The 22,184-nt window shown below is 43.8% G+C and overlaps 1 protein-coding gene across 2 annotated transcripts in view; it reads right to left on the minus strand.

The window, feature by feature from the left end:
• Positions 1-18,862: 18,862 nt before the first annotated feature.
• The window catches only part of ANKRD11 (ankyrin repeat domain containing 11), a 218,881-nt gene continuing 215,559 nt past the window's right edge, over positions 18,863-22,184 (minus strand). For both annotated transcript variants that reach the window (XM_069966057.1, XM_069966056.1), the window contains one exon: positions 18,863-21,791. In XM_069966057.1, the coding sequence (XP_069822158.1) occupies positions 21,606-21,791 (186 nt within the window). In that variant the 3' untranslated portion in view covers positions 18,863-21,605. The remainder of the gene's footprint in view (positions 21,792-22,184) is intronic.

Below are 22,184 nucleotides of genomic sequence, written 5' to 3' on the forward strand. Positions count from 1 at the left end.
CCCACAAAGCACCCCATTTCAGAAACTGCACCCCCCCCCCAACTCTGCAAAACCACATCCAGAAAGTTTTTTTTAACCCTTTAGGGAAGTCACAGAAATAAAAGCGAAGTGTGTAAGAAATTTGAAAATTTTTATTTTCTGTGCAGAGATTTTATTGTAATCCAATATCTTTCATAATGAGAAACCTATTACCAGAGAAATGCACCCCAATATTTATTGCCCCGTTTCTGCAGTTTATAGAAATACCCCATATGTGGCCCTATTGCACTATTTGACGCAACCACAAGCCTCAGATATAAGGGAGCGCCTAGTGAATTTCAACGCCTTCCGTTATATTTGGTCATTTTTGACCGTACCACTTCAGGTTGGCAGAGGCTCTGGGGTGTCAAAACATAAAAAACACCCCTAAAGTGACACAATTTAGAAAACTGCCCCCCCAAGGAATGTAACAAGGGGTGCGGTGAGCATTTGGACCCCACAGGTGCTTCGCAGATTTTCAGAACAATGTGGTGTAAAAAAGGAAAAATTCTATTTTTTACACTAAAATGTTGTTTTAGCCTTCATTTTTCATTTTTACAAGGGGATAAAAGAAAAAAAACACCAAACATGTAGCGCAGTTTCTCCCGAGTACAGAAATACCCCACATGTTGACATAAAGTGCCAAGCGGGCGCAGGACGAGCCTCCAAAGGGAAGGAGCGCCAATTGGCCTTTGCAAGCTGGATTTTACTGGAATGGATTTCAAGGGTCATGTCGCATTTACAGAGCCCTCGTGCTGCCAAAACACTGGAAACCCCCCACAAGTGACCCCATTCTGGAAACTACACCCCTCAAGGAATCTAAAAAGGGGTTCAGTAAGCATATGGACCCCACTGGTGACGGGCACAAATGTGGAACAATGTGACGTGAAAGGGAAAATTTTAATTTTTTCACTTTCACGGCACAAATGTGGCCGTCATCAAGGGGGCCATATCCTCATTGCACCCCTTGTTAGATTCCTTGAGGGGTGTAGTTTCCAGAATGGGGTCACTTGTGGGGGGTTTCCAGTGTTTTGGCAGCACGAGGGCTCTGTAAATGCGACATGGCGTTCATCATCCATTCTGGCCACATCCAGCCTGCAAAATCCAAATGGCGCTCTTTCCCTTCCACATGTGGGGTATTTACGAACTCAGGGGGAATTGCTCTCCACATTGTGTTTTTTTTCTCTTTTAACCCCTTGTGAAAAGGAAAAATTTAAGGCTAAACCAACATTATAGTGTAAAAAATGTAATATTTCATTTTCACGCCATATTGTTCCACATTTGTGCCAGTCACCAGTGGGGTCCATATGCTCACTACACCCCTTGTTACATTCCCTGAGGGGTGTAGTTTCCATAATGGGGTCACTTGTGGGGGGGTTCAACTGTCTTGGCAACACAGGGGCCTTTTAAATGCAACATGGCCCCTCGAAATCCATTCCAGCCAAATCCAGCCTCAAAAAGCCAAATGGCGCTCCTTCCCTTTGGAGGCTTACCCTGCAACCGCATGGCGCTTTATGTCCATATGTCGGGTATTTCCATACTCAGGGGAAATTGCTCTACACATTGTGTTTTTTTAAATCTTTTAACCCCTTGTGAAAATGAAAAAAAATCAAGACAAGATCAATGATTTAGTGTAAAAATTAAACATTTTTTACACTAAATGTTGGTCTAGCCTTGATTTTTTCCTTTTCCACAAGGGGTTAAAAAAGAAAGTGAACACAAAACGTGTAGGGTAATTTCCCCTTAGTACGAAAATACCCCACATGTGGATATAATGTGCCATATGGGCAGAGGGCAAGCCACCAAAGGGACAGAGCGCCATTTAGAGGCTGGAATGGAGGATGGAGGCCATGTAACAATTAAAAAGCTCCTGTGCTGCCAGGACAGTAGAAACCCCCCACAAGTGACCCCATTATGGAAACAACACCCCATAAGGAGTCCAACAAGGGGTACAGTGAGCATATGGACCCCACTGGTGGCGGGCACATAAGTGGAACATGTGCCATGAAAATAAAAAATACAATTTTTTCATTTCACGGCCCAAATGTGGCCGTCACCAGGGGGCCATATCCCCACTGCCCCCCTCGTTAGATTCCTTATGGGGTGTAGTTTCCAGAATGGGGTCACTTGTGGGGGGTTTCTACTGTCCTGGCCACACAGAGGCTTTGTAATTGCAACATGGCCTCCTCTAATGGGAATGGCGGCCATACCTATTTAGCTGGGGAAAAGGGACAATTATTAATTTATTTGGGGGTATTAGGCCAATTATTAGTTTATAAGGTTGAAAATGACAGGTGTCCATCAAATTCAACCTGTGTTGATCCAGAGGAAGGCAAAAAACCCTCGTGAGGCAGACGACAGTAGCCTCATCACAGGGGAAAAATTCCTTCCTGACTCCATAATGGCAATTAGAATAATCCCTGGATCAACGTGACCCCTGAAATAGGAATAAGGGACAGAATTTAGATAATGTAGAACCCCAATGACGTGTGGTACGCCTTGAAGCGATCCAGTATGCAGAGGCCAGGGGGATCAGAACAGGTGTCACACTGGAAAATGGTGTCCTTCCTGATCCCCCTGTTATGCCACACTCTGCACTTCTTCTGGGGTCTCCCTTTCTCCAGTGTGGGGGACGTCAACTGGAAAATGTTGCCCTGGTGCGATACGGGGTCCTTCATATCCAGAAGCGTTGGGTCCGCTCCATGGCTGCTAAATATTAGGGCTCTATTACTGCTTCTGATATTTTCGGATTGTGTCGCAAGCTATAGTATAAAAGTTATCCCCGTACAGGTGGTAACCTTTATCCAGCAGTGGGAAGATCAGTTCCCGAACGATCTCCCCACTAACTCCGAGGATGGGGGGGGGGGGGGGGGTCATCTGGGGGCTGGATTTGGGTATCCCTTCCTTCATACACTCTAAGGGTACGTGCAGACTGCGGAATGGCGAAGGATAACCCTTTGTGCAGTCCGCAGCTGGCACCCGCCGGCGGACTGATGGAGGCGCGCGTCTCCGCTCGTGTCACACTCCATTATATGTACGGGCGGATTCTGCCCTCTGTCCAAAGAATGAATGTGTTCATTCTTTGGACGGACGATGGAATGGAATCTGCCCGTGCATAGAATGGAGTCTATGACACGGGTGGAGACGCGCGCCTCCATCAGTCCGCCGGCGGGTGCCAGCTGAGGAATGCACAAAGGGTTATCCTTCGCCATTCCGCAGTGTGCACGTACCCTGGATCTGTAAGTGTACCCTGAGGTACGCTCACAGAGTTTGTAGAATTTCACGCCATACAGTCATCTCTTATTGGGACGGTACTGGCGGAAAAGAAGTACGCTACGCTACCCCCAGACACGTCACTGGATGATGAGGATGAATGGAGGAAAGAAGGACCCCCCATTCATCCTCACTGGCTGTTTCGGTGTCGGAGGCAATAATAACGTATGCGTCCGATGCCGAAAACACCCTGGGGGCCATCTTTATACGGGGATTAGTATATGGGGTATGTAAATGTGTAGGGGTGTAGTGTAAAACTTTATTCCATGTAGTGTAGTGTGGTGTTTTTTACGTGTTTTGTTGACAGTAAGAAAAAATATCCCTACGCCAAGAAAGGAGCTGCTGATAAATGCCGCACTTATGTGCGGCACTTATCAGCAGACAGTGGCGGTAGGATATAGGGGGGAAAAACGCCCCTACGCCAAAAAGGAGAAGTTGCTGATCAGCGTCGCACTTACGTGCGATGCTGATCAGCACTCAGCGGCATTAGGGCACAAAAAAAACGAAAAAAAAACCTTTTTAACCCAAAGCAACTGATCAGTGAATGATATTCACTGATCAGCCGCTAGGGGGCAGTAGAGCGACGCTGCCGGAAATTGCCGAGACCCGCCGAACCAGAGGACCCGAGCGTTTCCGAATATTTCCGACGCTGGACGACCGAACCCGGAAGTGAAGCGAAGAAGACGCGAGGACGGCGCGGACCACAGATCTTCGCTCCCAGGTGAGTATGGTACACCTGCACCACACACACCTGTTCTGCACCCCTCAGCTACCTAGCTGAGGGGTGCAGAACCCGACAAAACTGTTTTTTTACAGTTTGATCACCATGATGGCCGGCCTATCACGGCGATCGTAGGGGTGGCATCGGCGCCATCTTTCCCCAGTACACTAATGGCGATTGGTGCTACCTCGGACAGCACCAATCGCCATTGCTTTCCGGGTTTTAGCTGCTATATGCTGATCTGTATTGATTAGCATATAGCAGCGATCGTCGGCACAGGAGGGGTTAATCACCCCCCCGTGCCGACGAGCAGAGATGGACTGCTATACATTATAGCAGGCCATCTTCCCCCGACCGCTGTGTGTGAACACACAGCGATCGGGGAAACATTGGGCGTAAGTATACGCTCCCGTTTGCGTTAAAGCCCACCCTGCGGGGGCATATACTTAAGCCCGATGTCGTTAAGGGGTTAAGCACAAGGAGGAAAAAACTAAAACGCAAAAATTTAATTTGGCTCCGTCCTCTAAGGGTTAATTTCACTCCAAAGGCTTTGGGCAAATGTTCTTCTTGTTTGTTGGTGCAGATGTTGACAGCAGCCAAGACCCTCATTGCTCGGCACTGGAGACAGCCGGCTCCCCATTCTCGTTTGGATCTGATTATTTGGATTAAAGAGCTGAGATCACTAGAGCATCTCACTGCCTCGTTAAACCATAGATTGGAGAGGTATGAAAGGGTCTGGGATCCTTGGGACGCCCATTCCTCTCCACAGGCTCGCTCCAAGTACCTGATGGTTCATCACCCCCCCACCCTCACTCGCTTTTCCTCTGTTGTCGTTGTCGTAGTGCGTGTGTTTGAGTCTTAGGGCCCCATTACACCAATAGATAATCTATAAGATTTTTTTAAGCCAAAACCAGGAATGGATTTGAAGAAAGTAGAAATCAGTATTTCCTTTATGACCTGTTCTCTTTTTATAGTCCATTCCTGGCTTTGGCTCAAAAAAATCTGTCAGATAATCTGTCGGTGTAATAGGGCCCTTAGTCTTGTCCGGGTTTGTTATGTCTTTTTTGTTTTAGTTGATAAGGTCCTTGTTTTGTGTCAAGTTTGAAAAATTTTCATATGCTGGACTGTTTGGAACTATATTTGACTGTTCTGCGATTGTCATTTGTACTCCTCCCCTTTTGGGACCACTTCTCACCTTACTGTCTTATTGTCTTTTGCAAATTTTATAAAAATTACATTTATAAAAAAAAATATATATAAAACTATAAATAGATCCATCCAATGCATAAATTAGACATAGTAACTGCATAGTTCTCCTATTCCTAGTCCTCCAGGGGTGCTGTCATGGGCTCCCGAAAACAAGATTACCCGTAAGTAATCTTGCTTTTATCCTAATGCCCATGACAGCACCCATGGAGGACTAGAATAGGAGAACTTTTTAGGGGGGGGACTGCGGCCGACAATACTTTGCGGCCAAAGGAGAGATCGGTAACTGGTCTCAACTGAACACTATAATGTTTAAAGAAGGTGTGAGCCGATTTCCAGGTGGCTGCTCTGCAGATCTGATCTAGTGTGGCTTCAGCCCTTTCTGCCCAAGATGTCACCAGAGACCTAGTGGAATGTGCTGTAAAGAAAGTAGGGGGATCACTACCTTTACTAGAGTAAGCTAGGGCTATTGTCTGTTTAATCCATCTGCTGACCATGGCCCTAGTAGCTGCTTTACCTCTATTGGGACCTGAGAACTGAAGCAATAGATTTTCGGCTGACCCGAACTCTCTAGTTTTATCTAGATATTTCAACAAACACCTCCTGACATCAAGTGTGTGAAAGGTGGCCTCTTTCTGATTCTTTGGATTGTTACAAAAAGATGGCAAGATTATGTCCTGGTTCTTATGGAACTCTGATACCACTTTAGGCAAAAAGTTTGGCAGGGTCTTCATGATTACCCTATCCTCCAACACTTGAGTATAGGGGGGATGGGCAGACAAGGCTTGAATTATATTGATGTTCCATCCTAACCATTTTATTATCTTGGATGCTTGGTCCAATTGATGGATCAGAGACTGTTCTGAGTCCGATATTAGGAGGAAGTCGTCCAAGTATGGGACGAGTACTATTTCCTTGGTCCTTGTGAAGGCTGCCATCTCTGCTACTATTTTTGTGAATACTCTCGGGGCCTGAGATACCCCAAAGGGAAGAGCTATGTACTGAAAATGGGCCCAACGGCCCTTGATGTTTACTGCGAACCGTAGGAACTTCTGATGTAAGGGATGAATAGGCACATGGTAGTATGCATCCTCTAGGTCTATTGATGCCATCAGGCAGTGAGGAAATAGTAGATGAATGGCAGATTTGAGAGTCTCCATGCGGAATTTTTTGTATTTTAGATGTAAGTTGAGTCCCTTCAAGTTGATGATTACACGGTATGAACCGTTTGTTTTTTTTACCAGAAAAAGAGGGCGATAGAACCCTCTCTTGTTGAGAACCTGGAACAGGGATTATCACATTCTTCTCTATTAGAGAAAGAACTTCTTTCTCCAGAGCAGATTGTTTTTCCCCATCTGACATTAGTTTGGTGGGAAGGTACCTGTCCCCTGGGAGACTGTTGAACTCCAACAGAAGACCCCAGGAAATGGAACTTAGGACCCAAGGACTGGAGGAAATTTCCCTCCAGGATGGGGCAAAAAAGGACAGGCAGCCCCCCACCGGACAAACGTCATTGGGAGTCTTTTGGTGTATCCCTGGAAGAGAAAATAAACCCTTTCCCTTTTCCAGAGACCCTGAATCTTTTGTTGGGGTCCTGCCTAGGACGAAAGGGCCTCTTGTATGGTCTCTTGCCCTGGGATGTCTCTTGCGATCTAGGCTGGGCCGGGAATGCCTTTTTTTCTATCTGACGCCTTTTCTAGAATGGAGTCTAGAAAAGGGCCAAAGAGATGTTCTCCGTCACAAGGGAAGGCACAGAGCTTCCCCTTCGAAGCTACGTCACCTTTCCATGATTTTAGCCAGACAGCGCGTCTGGCAGAGTTGGACAATGCCGCAGCTCTGGCCGTTAATTTTAAAGAGTCTACAGACCCATCTGCCAGAAAGTCAGCTGCTTTAGATAGGACAGGAAAATCTTCTAGGATCTTGGCTGAGGCATTTTCACTGACTAGTTGAGTCTTCAGGTCCCCTAAACATAGCCGTAAGGAACGAGCTACGCAGGTAGATGCTATATTTGTTCTTAGTGCCCCAGTAGTAGCCTCCCAGGTCTTACGATTAAAATGATCCGCTTTGCGATCCATAGGATCTGCTAAGGATCCCAGGTCCTCAAAGGGCATCTAATGCCGGGGCTTTATCCCACGTCTTAGAGTCATTTTCATCAAAGGGGTACTTCCTCTTAAAGAAACGAGGGACAAAGAATTTCTTATCGGGATTTTCCCATTCTCTCTTGATAGGGCCTTTATGCTGGAATGCAGGGAGAAGGTACGCATTTGTTTTGGGGCTAGAACCTCAAATAAAGCGTCCTCCGCTGTCTTGGGCTGCCTAACCTCTTCCATATTAATGGAGGCTCGGATAGCTTTAATTAGCTGTTCCGTGTCTTCAGCTGGGCATAAAGCCTTATTAGGAGTTGCTTCCTCTTCCTCAGAGTGCGCTGCTTGCTCCACTTCCCCTTCTTCTACATCTCTCCAGGAGACCACAGGCGCTGGCTCTGAAATATCCTGAGAGCCTGAAGGAGCGGGGGTCTCTGCCTGGGGGGCTAGATTTAGCCGAGTTAGGGACGTATTTATTTCATCCCTTACAATTTTCTTAATGCTCTCTGCAAGGGCTTGCGATTCCTGTGCTACCAGGTGATCCACACATGATCCACACTGATCTGTGGTAATCCTCCCTTAACTCTCTTCTGCACTCCCCAAATTCTCTGCGACGATGCCGCTCCTTGCTATGGGATTTAGAGCGGTGTGGAGATCTCTATAACATAAACAGCAAGAATCCCCCAATTAGTAACACAGAACAAACAATCAGGGAAATCTCACCCAGTCTTCACTGGTATCGGACTGGAAGGCCTGGAGCTTCTCTTATCGCTCCCTCTTTCACCACGATCATGGCGTCCTTTATCCCCTCCTGAGGGTTCAGACATGCTGCAGGAGGTGTACCAGCCGGAAGTAAACGAGTGCCTATCTCATGGATCTCTGCAGCATATCTATGCTGCAGAGATCTCCATGAGAGATCAGTGCACTTATACTAGAAGTCCCCTAGGGGAACTTCTAGTATAAGTGTAAAAGTTAAAAAAAAAAAAAAAAGTGTTAATAAAAAGCCCCCTCCCCTAATAAAAGTCTGAATCACCCTTTTCCCAGGTTATTATTAAAAGTAAATAAATAAACATGTTTGCTATCGCCACTGCATAATCGCCCGAACTATTAATTAATCACATTCCTGATCTCGTGCGGTAAACGGCGTAAGGGCCAAAAAATACCGAAGTGCAAAATTGCGCATTTTTGGTCGCATCAAATCCAGAAAAATGTTAATAAAAAGCGATCAAAAAGTCGTACATGCGCAATCAAGGTACCGATAGAAAGTAAACATCATGGTGCAAAAAATGACCCCTGACACAGCCCCACAGACCAAAGAATAAAAGTGCTATAAGCCTGGGAATGGAGCGATTTTAAGGAACGTATATTTGTAAACAATGGTTTTAATTTTTTACAGGCCATCACATAATATAAAAGTTATACATGTTATATATCGCTTTAATCGAAACGACTTGTGGCACATATATAACAAGTCAGTTTTACCCCAGGGCGAATGGCGTAAAAACACATATCCACTAAATACACAAAATGTGTGGGGTTTTTTTTCAATTTCACCACACATTTAATTTTTTCCTGCTTTTGCAGTGTACTTTATGCAAAAAATCAGCCTGTCATTGCAAAGTACAATTAGTGGTGCAAAAAATAAGGGCTCATGTGGGTTTTTAGGTAAAAAAATGCAACTGCTATGGCCTTTTATGCACAAGGAGGAAAAAACGAAAACGCAAAAATCTACATTTCCCCGGTCCTTAAGGGGTTAATGTAAAATGTTGGTGTTTGATGTAAAAAAAAAGGAATTAAAATGCAGTAAATACAAATATTTTGTGTTTTTAGGTTTTGCTGTTAAATATCACTCAACATACTTTCAAACAAAGCCAGGAGTGGGTTGAAAACAGAAACTGTGCAAATCTTTCCATTAAAATTGTTCTGTCGGTTTTACCATACCCAACTGTTCCTCTTTTCGAGGGACAGTCCCTACTTTTGACCCATGTCCCTCTTTGCCCCTTACATGTCCCTCTTTTTGACCTAGGAATTAGATTTGCATTAATAAACCATCAATGTTGCTGTAGAAAGTGTCTGGTTTCTTACTGTATAATAGACCCAAACCTGCACATAATTCTATCATGAGGTGCAAGCTGGATCCTAAAAATTGTTATATCCAAATGCGTCATGTGACACTATGGCCGCTGTCATACATGCAGACTCGTTGAGTTCTATGGCCCCATACACACATCTGTAGAGGTTTCTGATCCATTTGGGGACATGATCCATGCTGCAACAAAACAATGAAGCCATTGTGCGTCTGTTTCACCTATATGACAGGTGTCCCTGCAAATGTGGACAGGAACTGAAACACATCTTTAAGCCTGTCCGCAGTTTTGGGTCCGCAATTACAGACAGTGTAACTGATGTGTGACTGGGACCTAAGGATGCAGTCACACATACAGGATCTGCTGCAGATATCGATGTAACTAAATGCATCAATCTGCAGCAGATCCTGTATGTGTAAATGCGTCCTTAAATTAAAAAAATGCCTGTAAAATTTTCCTAGCATGAACCACAACTGTCCCTCTTTGGTCGTCCAAAATGTTGGGAGGTATGGTTTTACTTCTGATTTTGGTTACCAACCAAAATACTGACAAACACTGCCACAAATGCTTTGCGTGAACATAGCCTTATGGTACCGTGTTTCCCCGAAAATAAGACAGTATCATATATTAACCCCTTAACTACATCGGGCGTAAACTTACGCCCTCGCGCCCTGGTACTTGGCGCATCAGGGCGTAAATTTACGCCCGATGTTTCCCCGTGCTTACACCTCCCGTGCTTACGATCGCCGCTATAGGCTGATCAATTCAGATCAGCCAATAGCGGCGATCGGAACCTTTCCGGGTCATCGGTAACCCGGAAAAAAATGGCGGTCGGTGCTGTCCGAGGACGGCACCGACCGCCATTACTGTAAAAAGTAATTGTGGTCACCGTGCCACCGGCCCGATCGCCGTGAACGGCCAGCCGGCCGTTCACGGCGATCGGGCCGGTGGCACGGCAATCAGAGTCCCACAAAATAAAAAATACCTGCCCTGGACCCCTCAGCTAGGTAGCTGAGGGGTCCAGAGCAGGTATTTGTACATTACTCACCTGTCCCGGGGTCCTGATCGGCCTCTTCCGGGTTTGCGGCGTCCTCAGTCTTTCCGGCGCGTCTTCGGATCTTTCCGGCGGTCCCCGTCGTCTTCTTTTGGCTATTTTCGGCTCCAGCCTCGTCATTTTCCGGATTTTGCGCTCTGCTGCCCTCTAGCGGCTGATATGTGTAATACACTTATCAGCAGCTACAGGGATGTTCAGAATGTAGAAAAAGTTTGTTTTTTTTTTCCAAAATTTTTTTTTTTCTATTTTCCGCACCCTATCGCCGCTGAGTGTTAATCAGCATCGCACGAAAGTGCGCTGCTAATCAGCAACTCCTCCTTTTTGGCGTAGGGTGTTTTTTTTTCTATATTTTACTGCCACGGTCTGCTGATAAGTGCCGCACATAACTGCGGCATTTATCAGCAACTCCTTTGTTGGCGTAGTTTTTTTTTTTTTTTATACTTACTGTAAAAAAAACACGTAAAAAAACACTACATTACACCACACTACATTGAATAAAGTTTGACACTACACCACTACATACCCCATATACTAGTCCCCGTATAAAGATGACCCCCAGGGTGTTTTCGGTGTCGGACGCATACGCTATTATTGCCTCAGACACCGAAACAGCCAGTGAGGATGAATGGGGGGGATCCTTCTTTCCTCCATTCATCCTCATCATCATCATCATCATCCAGTGACGTGTCTGGGGGAAGCGTAGCGTACGCTGCCCCCCAGACACGTCTTTTCCGCCAGTACCAACCCAATAAGAGATCACGGTATGGTGTGAAATTCTACAAACTCTGTGAGAGTACCTCAGGGTACACTTACAGCTCCAGGGTAGGTGCACACTGCGGAATGGCGAAGGATAACCCTTCGTGCATTCCGCAGCTGGCACCCGCCGGCGGACTGATGCGGGCGCATGTCTCTACCCGTGTCATAGACTCCATTCTATGCATGGGCGGATTCCGTCGTCCATCCAAAGAATGAACACGTTGGACGGAGAGCGGAATCTGCCCGTGCATAGAATGGAGTCTATGACACGTGTGGAGACGTGTGCCTGCATCAGTCAGCCGGCGGGTGCCAACTGCGGAATGCACGAAGGGTTATCTGTCGCGATTCCGCAGTGTGCACGTACCCTTAGAGTGTATGTAGGAAGGGACACCCGAATGCAGCCCCCAGATGCCCCCTCCCCCCCATCCTCGGAACAAGTGGGAAGATCGTCCGGGAACTGATCTTCCCACTGCTGGATAAAGGTTACCACCTGTACGGGGATAACTTTTATACCTCTTCCGGTCCCTCGCTGCCCTGTAGCTTGCGGCACGATCCGAAAATATCAGAAGTAGTAATAGAGCCCTAATATTTAGCAGCCATGGAGCGGACCCAGCGCTTCTGGATATGAGGGACCCCGTATCACACCAGGACAACATTTTCCAGGTGACGTCCCCCACACTGGAGAAAGGGAGACCCCAGAAGAAGTGCAGAGTGTGGCGTAACAGGGGGATCAGGAAGGACGCCATTTTCCAGTGTGACACCTGTCCTGATCCCCCCGGCCTCAGCATACTGGATCGCTCCAAGGCGCCCCACACATCATCAGAGTTCTACATTATGTAAATTCTGTCCCTTATTCCTATTTCAGGGGTCACGTTGATCCAGGGATTATTCTGATCGCCATTATGGAGTCGGGAAGGAATTTTTCCCCTGTGATGAGGCTACTGTCGTCTGCCTCACGAGGGTTTTTTGCCTTCCTCTGGATCAACACAGGTTGAATTTGATGGACACCTGTCATTTCCAGCCTTATAAACTAATAATTGCCCTAATACCCCCAAATAAATTAGAATTGTCCCTTTTTCCCAGCTAAGTAGGTATGGCCGTCATTCCCATTAGAGGATGCCATGATGCAATTACAAAGCCTCTGTGCGGCCAGGACAGTAGAAACCCCCCACAAGTGACCCCATTCTGGAAACTACACCCCATAAGGAATCTAACAAGGGGGGCAGCGGGGATATGGCCCCCTGGTGACGGCCACATTTGGGACGTGAAAATGAAAAAAATGGTATTTTTTATTTTCTCGGCACATGTTCTACGTAAGTGACTGTCACCAGTGGGGTCCATATCCTCACTGCACCCCTTGTTAGATTCCTTATGGGGTGTAGTTTCCAGAATGGGGTCACTTGTCGGGTGTTTCTACTGACCTGGCAGCACAGGAGCTTTGTAATTGCGACATGGCCTCCATCCTCCATTCCAGCCTCTAAATGGCGCTCTGTCCCTTTGGTGGCTTGCCCTGTGCCCATATGGCACATTATGCCCACATGTGGGGTATTTTCGTACTCAGGGGAAACTACCCTACACGTTTTGTGTTCATTTTCTTTTTTAACCCCTTGTGGAAATGGAAAAAATCAAGGCTAGACCAACATTTAGTGTAATTGTAAAATTTTTACTCTAAATCATTAATCTTGTCATGATTTTTTCATTTTCACAAGGGGTTAAAAGATAAAAAAAAAAACAATAAATGTGTAGAGCAATTTCCCCTGAGTACGGAAATACCCCACATGTGGACATAAAGCGCCATGCGGGTGCAGGGTAAGCCTCCGAAGGGAAGGAGCGCCATTTGGTTTTTGAAGGCTGGATTTGGATGGAATGGATTTCGAGGGGCCATGTTGCATTCAAAAGGCCTCTGTGTTGCCAAGACAGTTGAAACCCCCCACAAGTGACCCCATTATGGAAACTACACCCCTCAAGGAATGTAACAAGGGGTGTAGTGAGCATATGGACCCCACTGGTGACGGGCACAAATGTGGAACAATGTGGCGTGAAAATGAAATATTAAATTTTTTACACTATAATGTTGGTTTAGCCTTGAATTTATCATTTTCACAAGGGGTTAAAAGAGAAAAAAAAACACACAATATGTGTAGAGCAATTTCCCCTGAGTCCGTAAATACCCCACATGTGGACATAAAGCGCCATGTGGGCACAGGGCAAGCCTCCGAAGGGAAGGAGCGCCATTTGGATTTTGGATTTGGCTAGAATGGATGATGAACGCCATGTCGCATTTACAGAGCCCTCGTGCTGCCAAAACACTGCAAACCCCCCACAAGTGACCCCATTCTGGAAACTGCACCCCTCAAGGAATCTAACAAGGGGTGCAGTGAGGATATGGACCCCTTGATGACGGGCACATTTGTGCCATGAAAGTGAAAAAATGAAATTTTTTACTTTTACGTCACACTGTTCCACATTTGTGCCCGTCACCAGTGGGGTCCATATGCTCACTGTGCCCCTTGTTAGATTCCTTGAGGGGTGTAGTTTCCAGAATGGGGTCACTTGTGGGGGGTTTCCAGTGTCTTGGCAGCACGAGGGCTCTGTAAATGCGACATGGCCCTTGAAATCCTTTCCAGTGTAATTCAGCTTCCAAAAGCCAATTGGCGCTCCTTCCCTTTGGAGGCTTGTCCTGTGCCCCCTTGGCACTTTATCGCCACATGTGGGGTATTTCCGTACTCGGGAGAAACTGCGCTACACATTTTGTTTTTTTTCCTCTTATCCCTTTAAGAAAATGAAAAATTGAAGGCTAGAACAACGTTTTAGTGTAAAAAATAAATTTTTCTTTTTTTCACGCCATATTGTTCGGAAAATCTGTGAAGCACCTGTGGGGTCCAAATGCTCACCGCACCCCTTGTTACATTCCTTGAGGGGTGTAGTTTTCTAAATGGTGTCCCTTTAGGGGTGTTTTTTAGGTTTTGGCACCCCAGAGCCTCTGCCAACCTGAAGTGGTACAGTCAAAAATGACCAAATATAACGGAAGCGTTGAAATTCACTAGGCGCTCCTTTGTATCTGAGGCTTGTGTTGCGTCAAATATCACAATAGGGCCACATATGGGGTATTTCTATAAACTGCAGAAACGGGGCAATAATTATTGGGGTGCATTTCTCTGGTAATAGGTTTATAATTATGAAAAATATTGGATTACAATAAAATCTCTGCACAGAAAATTAAAATTTTCAAATTTCTTACACACTTAGCTTTTATTTCTGTGACTCCCCTAAAGGGTTAAAACATTTTCTGGATATGCTTTTGCAGAGTGTGGGGGGTGCAGTTTCTGAAATGGGGTGCTTTGTGGGGCTAACATACAGGCCCCTCAAATACACTTTAAACCTGAACAGGTCCCTAAAAATATCTGATTTTGAAATTTTACTGAAAATTTGGAAATTTGCTGCTAATGTTTTACGCTTCCTATTGTCTAAAAAAAATGAAAGATAGTTTAATAAATGCCGCCAACATAAAGTAGACATGTTGCTAATGCTATTTAATATATAATTTATGTGGTATAACCACTTTCTGTATACGCAAAAAAGTTTCAAAGTTGGAAAAATGCAGTTTTTCACATTTTTTCACATTTGGGGTTTTTTCATAAAGATTCGTTATGAGTATCGACTCCAATTTACCAGAAATGTAAAGTACAATATGTCACGAGAAAACAATCTCAGAATCAGCCGGATAGGTAAAAACATCCCGAAGTTATTAATGAATAAAGTGACACTGGTCATATTCATAAAATTTGTCTCTGTCATTAAGGCCATTTCAGGCTCTGTCCTTAAGGGGTTAATTTTTGCTCCTATGGCGCTATATCTTATTTTCAGGGGATGTCGTATTTTTCCATGAAGAATGCACACAAAAAAATTAAAAAACCTAACATTTATTGTATACTGCGCAGTAGTTGTCATCACAAAACATAACCAGAAATAACAAATCCATCACAAATCACAAGTAGTGCATACCTACCTTCTGTGTTGCTAGTGATCTGGCATCCCACTTTCCCTTGAAATGTCAGTTCTTTCGTCGGAATGCGGAATTAGCCGGAAAGGTGTGCGTCCGTGAGCGCGTACAGCCGGCGAAATTCCGCAGAGTTTCCGCAAGAATTCCGTAGTGTAAACCCACCCCTTGCACCTTTAGACCCCGCACCAGCAGTTGGACGTCAGGAGAGCCGGATGCCAGATCACAAGCCGTGTTAATGGAAACTATGCACTGCTTGCGATCTGGAAACGGACAGCATGGATATATGCATATCTGTGCTTTCAGTTTCCCTTTATCCTTATCAGCTACACATTCCATTTACACAGGAAGATGTGCAGCCGATACATTTTGAAGCCTGCTCTAAACACACAATCAGCCGAGCATCAGGCAGACATCCTCAGCTGATCGCTGTCCCTTTGACACAGGCCGATTATGAGCCAAAGGAGTGTGTCTAGCAACAACTCCTGGCTAAAAGGCCCACGTAAAAGGCCAGTGTAAAAGGCCCTTTACACTCTTCCATGTCACCTACTTTTTTGCAAACTTAAACTTAGTAGATTAGTATGACACAGGGGGCATATGCAAAGTACAGTAGTGTGCTACCTACTGCCTTCTTGTCAATTGACTGCAAAAACACATGAAAAACAACCTGGCACTGCTGACAGTCATTATGGCAGATGGTTAAAAAGCTCATACAGCAAGCCATATTATGGCTCTGTTCAAGAATCATACAGAGCAGTAATACAGCAAATAAAGGGGCCTGTGGTCATATAGGGGAAGCTTATATCACACGCTATCGTCAAAGTGCAGCTTTAGTTCAAAGGGGTTGACCAAGCTTAGGCAAACATGGCCGCTTTCTTTTAGAATCAGCAACCCTTGTTCCCAGTTTGCGTGTGGTTCCATAGAAGTGAATGCAGCTTGTGCTCCCTGGATAACCCCTTTAAGCTTTATAGAAATGAACTAACAAACTATCTTGTTATAAAGCATGGCCAAATTAGTGTACATAGTAATATCAGTGTTCTAATTATTCAAAAAGGTACCATGAGTAAGGCTGGGATCACACTATGTTTTTGCAATCAGTTTATTTTTTTTTAAATAAAGATGAAATATGGATTGCAAAAAACAGATGCAACTGTGTGCATGCGTTATGATCCATTTTTTCCATTGACTTCCATTAAAAAAACTAAACAAAACAAACAAGGATCATAACGGATGTTTTTTTTTTTTTGACGGACACAAAACGTGGTCGACCTAATTTTTGTGTCTGTCAAAAAAAAAAAAAAAAAAAAAAAAAAAGGATCCGTTAAACAGATTTCAAAAACGTAGTGTGAACCCAGCCTAACAGATTTAGCTATAAACAGACATTTTTTACTATATGAATGTTACGAATACCTTGAATCACTAGCTCATACAAGTCACATGTAAATCATATCAGATTTATCAAATGAAAAAACAAACACATACTAAGGTATTTTTTGTTTAATTTATTTATGAACATTATCTCTGAGGGACAAGAGCATGTCTGGCCTTCGTTCTGTACATGCAATTGTAGAAAATAACATTTTTACTGTGTTGTATTCTGCAGGAAGTTGTATACAGCTGAATGATTGAACCGCAAAAGGGCAGCGCAGTGCAAAGGCAGCACCAGCACTGCCAAAACAATATGTACACAAACAAGTGGAAAATAAAAAGAATAAAAAAATTACATTGTTACATTTACCAAGAACGCAACCTGGCTGCTGTATCAATCCACACACTGTACGGAAGTGAGTTGTAACAAAGGGTGTGGAGCGACCTGCTAGCTCGATATTTACACATATGTACAATGTCTCGTAGAACCATTACATAAGGGAAATTTACAATCTGTTGAGACATGAATCATTATACCACAGGTGAGAGAAGAATAAATAATAGTTGCTACTTTAAGTTTTGATTGTGGATAGACTCTTGGCCCTGGAATTAAAAGTGTTAAATCGGAAAGGGGGTGGAAAAAAAACTCTACAGACATTCAATATAAAAATCCCAAAACAGCAAACATTTAAAATATTGTTAAAACTTAGTGAACCTTGAAAAAAAAAAAGCAGATTGGAAAGACAAGGGCAGCAGGAATAAGCCCAGTTTATACAATCAGAACAATAAAGTGGGACTGGCAACTGCATACACAAGAGGGAGATATTTGATGTCTTGGACTAGGATTTCTCTAAGGAACATCCTTATAAGCTTGCAATATTGTAGCAGTCTGTTTTTACAAAAACAAAGAGGTTTTCTTTGTGGACTCAAATATATATGGTAACAAGACAAATCCCCTCTTAATTCTTTAGCAGAGGAGCTTTGTGATTTAAGGCAGACTTGCTGCTGTGGACATGCTGACAAAAGAATCAAGATAGGATGCTTAAGAGAATCTGTCAACTGTAATTCATGGTTCTAAACTGACAACACTGTTAGGTTAGGAAGACACCTGGTACCTTTCATATTTCTTATTTCCAGAACATGGAAAAATGCTTTTATTCTCCAGTACAAAGTGTCAAAGTGGCTTTCCCAAGCTCCTGATCTGTTGCAAGCTGAAATGTGTCTGCAGTCCCGCAGTCATCCCTGACCCTGCTTGGGGCTTGGCTCGCAGCTGGCTGTTAATTGGGCAGGGATGGGATTGGCAGTGGGGGCAAGGAGGCATTCCAGAAGCTTGGGAAAAACTGACACTGCACCAGAGAATAAAAAGAAATTTTATGTTATGAACATGGGCAGATCTAGGAAAGGTATCGTGTCTCCTTGACTCAACAGATGTCTAGTATGGTCGGCAGTTTACAAACCTGAATTACAGCTGACAGATTCCTTTTTAGTATAATCTTTACCCTACTTAATTACCCTTTCAACTTTTTATTTTAAAATTGGAAATGGAACTGCAATAGACACAGTATAACTCTTCTTCCTTGGCCCTCTTAACTAAGCAAAAGTAATATACCTTCTAACCAGTTAGGTGATTAAGTGGATTTTGTGGTCTGAAATGAATTTCTCAGTATGCAGATGTTCCCCTTTCTGGTAGCACCAGCCATACTACACCTTAGAGAGGAATTCCATTTAAAGAGGTTTAAACAAAACAGGTTTTTTTCACTAAAAACAAATCAGGGGTTCTAAAACACCAACCATTTAAAGGGGTAGTGCGGCGGTAAAGAATTATTCACAGAATAACACACATTACAAAGTTATACAACTTTGTAATGTGTGTTATGTTTGTGAATGGCCCCCTTCCCCGTGTCCCACCACCCCCACCCGTGTACCCGAAAGTGTGGTGCGCTATACATACCTGTTGCGTGCCTACCCCTGTCTCCGATCTTCAGTCAGTGACGTCTTCATCGGATGGACGGCGAACAGCTCCGACTGTCCCAAATGCCGGCCACCCTCTGCAGCGTCATCCGATGCTCAGCCGCGATTGGCTGAGCATAACTGTCGGGAAAGTCGGAGCTGTTAGTCGTCCGTCCGAAAAAGACGTCACTGACTGAAGATCGGAGACGTGGGTCGGCACGCGACAGGTATGTATAGCGCACCACACTTCCGGGTACACGGGTGGGGGTGGTGGGACACGGGGAAGGGGGCCATTCACAGACATAACATACATTACAAAGTTGTATAACTTTGTAATGTGTGTTATTCTGTCAATAATTCTTTACCGCCGCACTACCCCTTTAATGCTACCAAACCTGCAAGTCTCTGGGACACACCTTTATTTTCTACATAACAGAGAGGACCTTATTGCAATAGGTAATAAACACAGACAGCCTAAATAATCATATCTCAACAAAAACAAAAGATGCAAATTAGGCATTTGTGGAGTCTACAAGTTACCAGCTAAAGGAGGAGTAAACAAAGATATCCTAATGCTTTAGCGTGCCTACTGATACCAGCTCAGACAGCAAGAAATCCAAGGAAAGCAGTGTTTAGTCCATCATCATTCAGGTAGAAGTCACTGGACAGCAAGAATGAACTTTTACTTGCCTCCTGGAAGAGGCTTCAGGGCAGTAGATATTTATAATATCCGTCACAGACAATACATCGCAAAACAAAGTCACATTTGGGAGGGGGGAAAACCAGAAATTTTTTTACTGCTGCTTGCACAATGAGCCCAGATACTCTGTAAAGCACAAATGATGTCTAGGCAGGTATAGACTAAACCTATCTAAGGTTAGTGTGGAATGGCAACAAAACACATTGCAAGCGTCTTCAATGTGTCTTTACAACAAATAAAGAAGTTTTACTAGTAAAAAAAGGTTACACACACAAATGTGACATTAGCAAGGGTCTTTAGTTTCTCAGTACTCTGCATTGAAGGCAGCTATGCCATGGCCAAGGGTAGGATGAGGAAGCATCAGTGACATTACGAGGCAAAGTATATATATTAAAATCACCTCACTCTGAACAAATAACACTTAGTTGTAGGTGCAAAGGTCTATGCTGGGTCCAAAGGATCTTGGCTAAAGAAAAGCAAACCCGAGCGTTCGGCATTTGATTAGCGGTGGCTTCTGAAGTTGGATAAAGACTAAAGACCTAACTAAAGAACTAAAGACCTAACTAAAGAACTAAAGACCTAAGGCTATGTGGAAAAAATGGATATAGTCATTGACTGTAGCATTTTTTTCCAGACAACCTTAGAGCTTTATCCAACTTCAGCAGCCCCCGCTAATCAAATGCCGAACGCTCGGGTTCGGATGAACTCAAGCATGCTCGAGGTTCGCTCATCTCTAACTTACGTGCAGTTGTTCTGGTCTACAGTTTAAGACCACAACGCATTTAACAGTTCTACCACTTGCTTCTTCATATGCAGTAATAGTACATAAGTACACAAGAGTGAGTGCTACTATGGTTACTGAACCATGATGCTGGTTTGTAAGCGTCCACTAGGTCAGTCACACAACATCTGGAAATCAGCTGGTGACAAACACCAGAGTTAACAGAAAGCTCCATCAGGACTACATGCATGTTAAAAACAGATCACTTAAATGTGCTAAAGCAGATCTTACACTTCAGACCAACCAGCAGCAGCTTAAATACAACAGTTATGAGTACCAAGACCATATAAAAATAAAACCAATGAGTATCTACCAGATCTTTAACAGAACAGATGAACTTAACATTTCATAATGGAACCAAGTGTCTAATAAAGTCCCTTTTTGAACAAGGTCTGTACCACTGCCAGGTGTACTAGGAATAAATCTGCCAAAACCAGACAAAATAAAGAAAAAAAGGAAATCATATATGGAGATACAAAAATTAGCAAAAATACTGAACATAAATTTTTGGCCCATCTGTCGTCCACACTTCCAGAATCTGTCTCTTCAGAGAAGTGCTGCCTAGGGTGAACTATATTACAAAGTTTTTTTTAAAGTCATTTATTTCTTTACACAAAACTGAAAGTGATGTTACAGTACATAAGTTATTTACAACTGTGCAGTAATGTGTTTGCAAAATAATTTATCTAGAAGGCAGCAAAGTACATAGGGTAATGTGTATAAAAACTGTACATAATTTACCAGATACTTTTTTTTGTCTTTTCATACATATAGGAGTATTGGCTCCGTAGTGTTTCAAGTTAAGTTCTCCAACAAGAGAAACTAAATGCCCAAGGTTAAAAGATGTTAAGGGGGAGGAAAGTGACAAACTAGGCGTTAAATTGTCTTGTAAAATGAAAATTTTGGATCACCAACGCTTGGCATGGTTGGACTCAAGCATGGTGGGGGAGTGGAAATCCTAAACCTGTATCAACCACATGCAGAATCTGCAAGTATAAGAGGCAGGACCAAAGCTAAGAATTAAAAGGGACAGACCATCCTTGCTTAGCATTGGAGGCCTGGCAATTTAAAGGCTGACATGAGGTAGTCAGCGGCTGAAGGCGATTTCTTGTTACAGTGACAAGATGGAACAAAAGAAAAAAGGGAGGAGAGGGTTAGGAGGGGAAAAGCCAAATTAAAGTCTGCTCTTTAAAGTTCTGGAACAACCAAATGTGCATCTGAAAACAAAACAACCACGGTGAACAGATGCGACTCTCTTCACTGGTTCTCTGCGATGTCTCTGAAGCACAATGGAGCAGATGTGTGTAACGAAAACACATGGTAACCTTCATCCCCCTCCCTGTCACTGTCTGTGCATGCTCCTTCCACGGCAGCCCACTGCGCCTGCTACCGTGAGGAGTGGTGGGTTTTAGCAGTGAAGAAAGTGCAATTCCTCTAAGGGGGTTTCCATATTATATCAAAATGCTTCCTCCTCCTGTAAGCAGCGGATTCATCAGCAAGCGAAAAGATGCAGGTGAAGTCTGAGCTCTTCTAAGCCAAGGGGGCCGGCCCTTGCCAGTTTAGATTTAAGAAAAAAAGAAAAAAAAACACAACAGGAGTCCGCCTTGTCATGCTGGCAAGAGCACAAAGTCATCATTAACGTCCACCATTGGCACATAGAAAGAGGGAACTTCGTTGACGCACAGAGACTTGTGACTTGTTGGGTCCAACTCCTGCATTTTTAACTGCCACTCCATCCTCTGCACTGCATTCAAGGCTGCTGCTTCATGCTGCTGTCTCATTAATACACACGTCTTCAATGAACAAAAAAACAAACAAAAACATTTAAATGACAAAGTAGTTGGGATATCAGGCAGAACAGTGAAATCTTTAAAATGCATTTTGTTATAAAATATATTAATAAAGTCTTTAAAGCCTTAACAGCAATATATTTAAAAGGGCGAGTTACATCACTAAGGTAACTGATATGGAAAAATGTAGAAGATTTTATAGTTTAGAGTATACAAATATAATAATGAAAAAAAAAAACTGGCAATTAATCAGTAAGCTACTTATTTTTTAGAAGGGACAGTATAAAATTCCTAATGTTCCAAAGGTAACTAGTGGTGAGTAGTTTTCAGTTTTCTCCTCCATCACAACCAACATAAGAACATAACTCTAAAGTTCAGGGTTTTGTTTGGTCATTA

The sequence above is a fragment of the Dendropsophus ebraccatus genome, chromosome 4 (genome assembly GCF_027789765.1).
Source record: "Dendropsophus ebraccatus isolate aDenEbr1 chromosome 4, aDenEbr1.pat, whole genome shotgun sequence".
In the NCBI taxonomy this organism is placed as follows: Eukaryota; Metazoa; Chordata; class Amphibia; order Anura; family Hylidae; genus Dendropsophus; species Dendropsophus ebraccatus.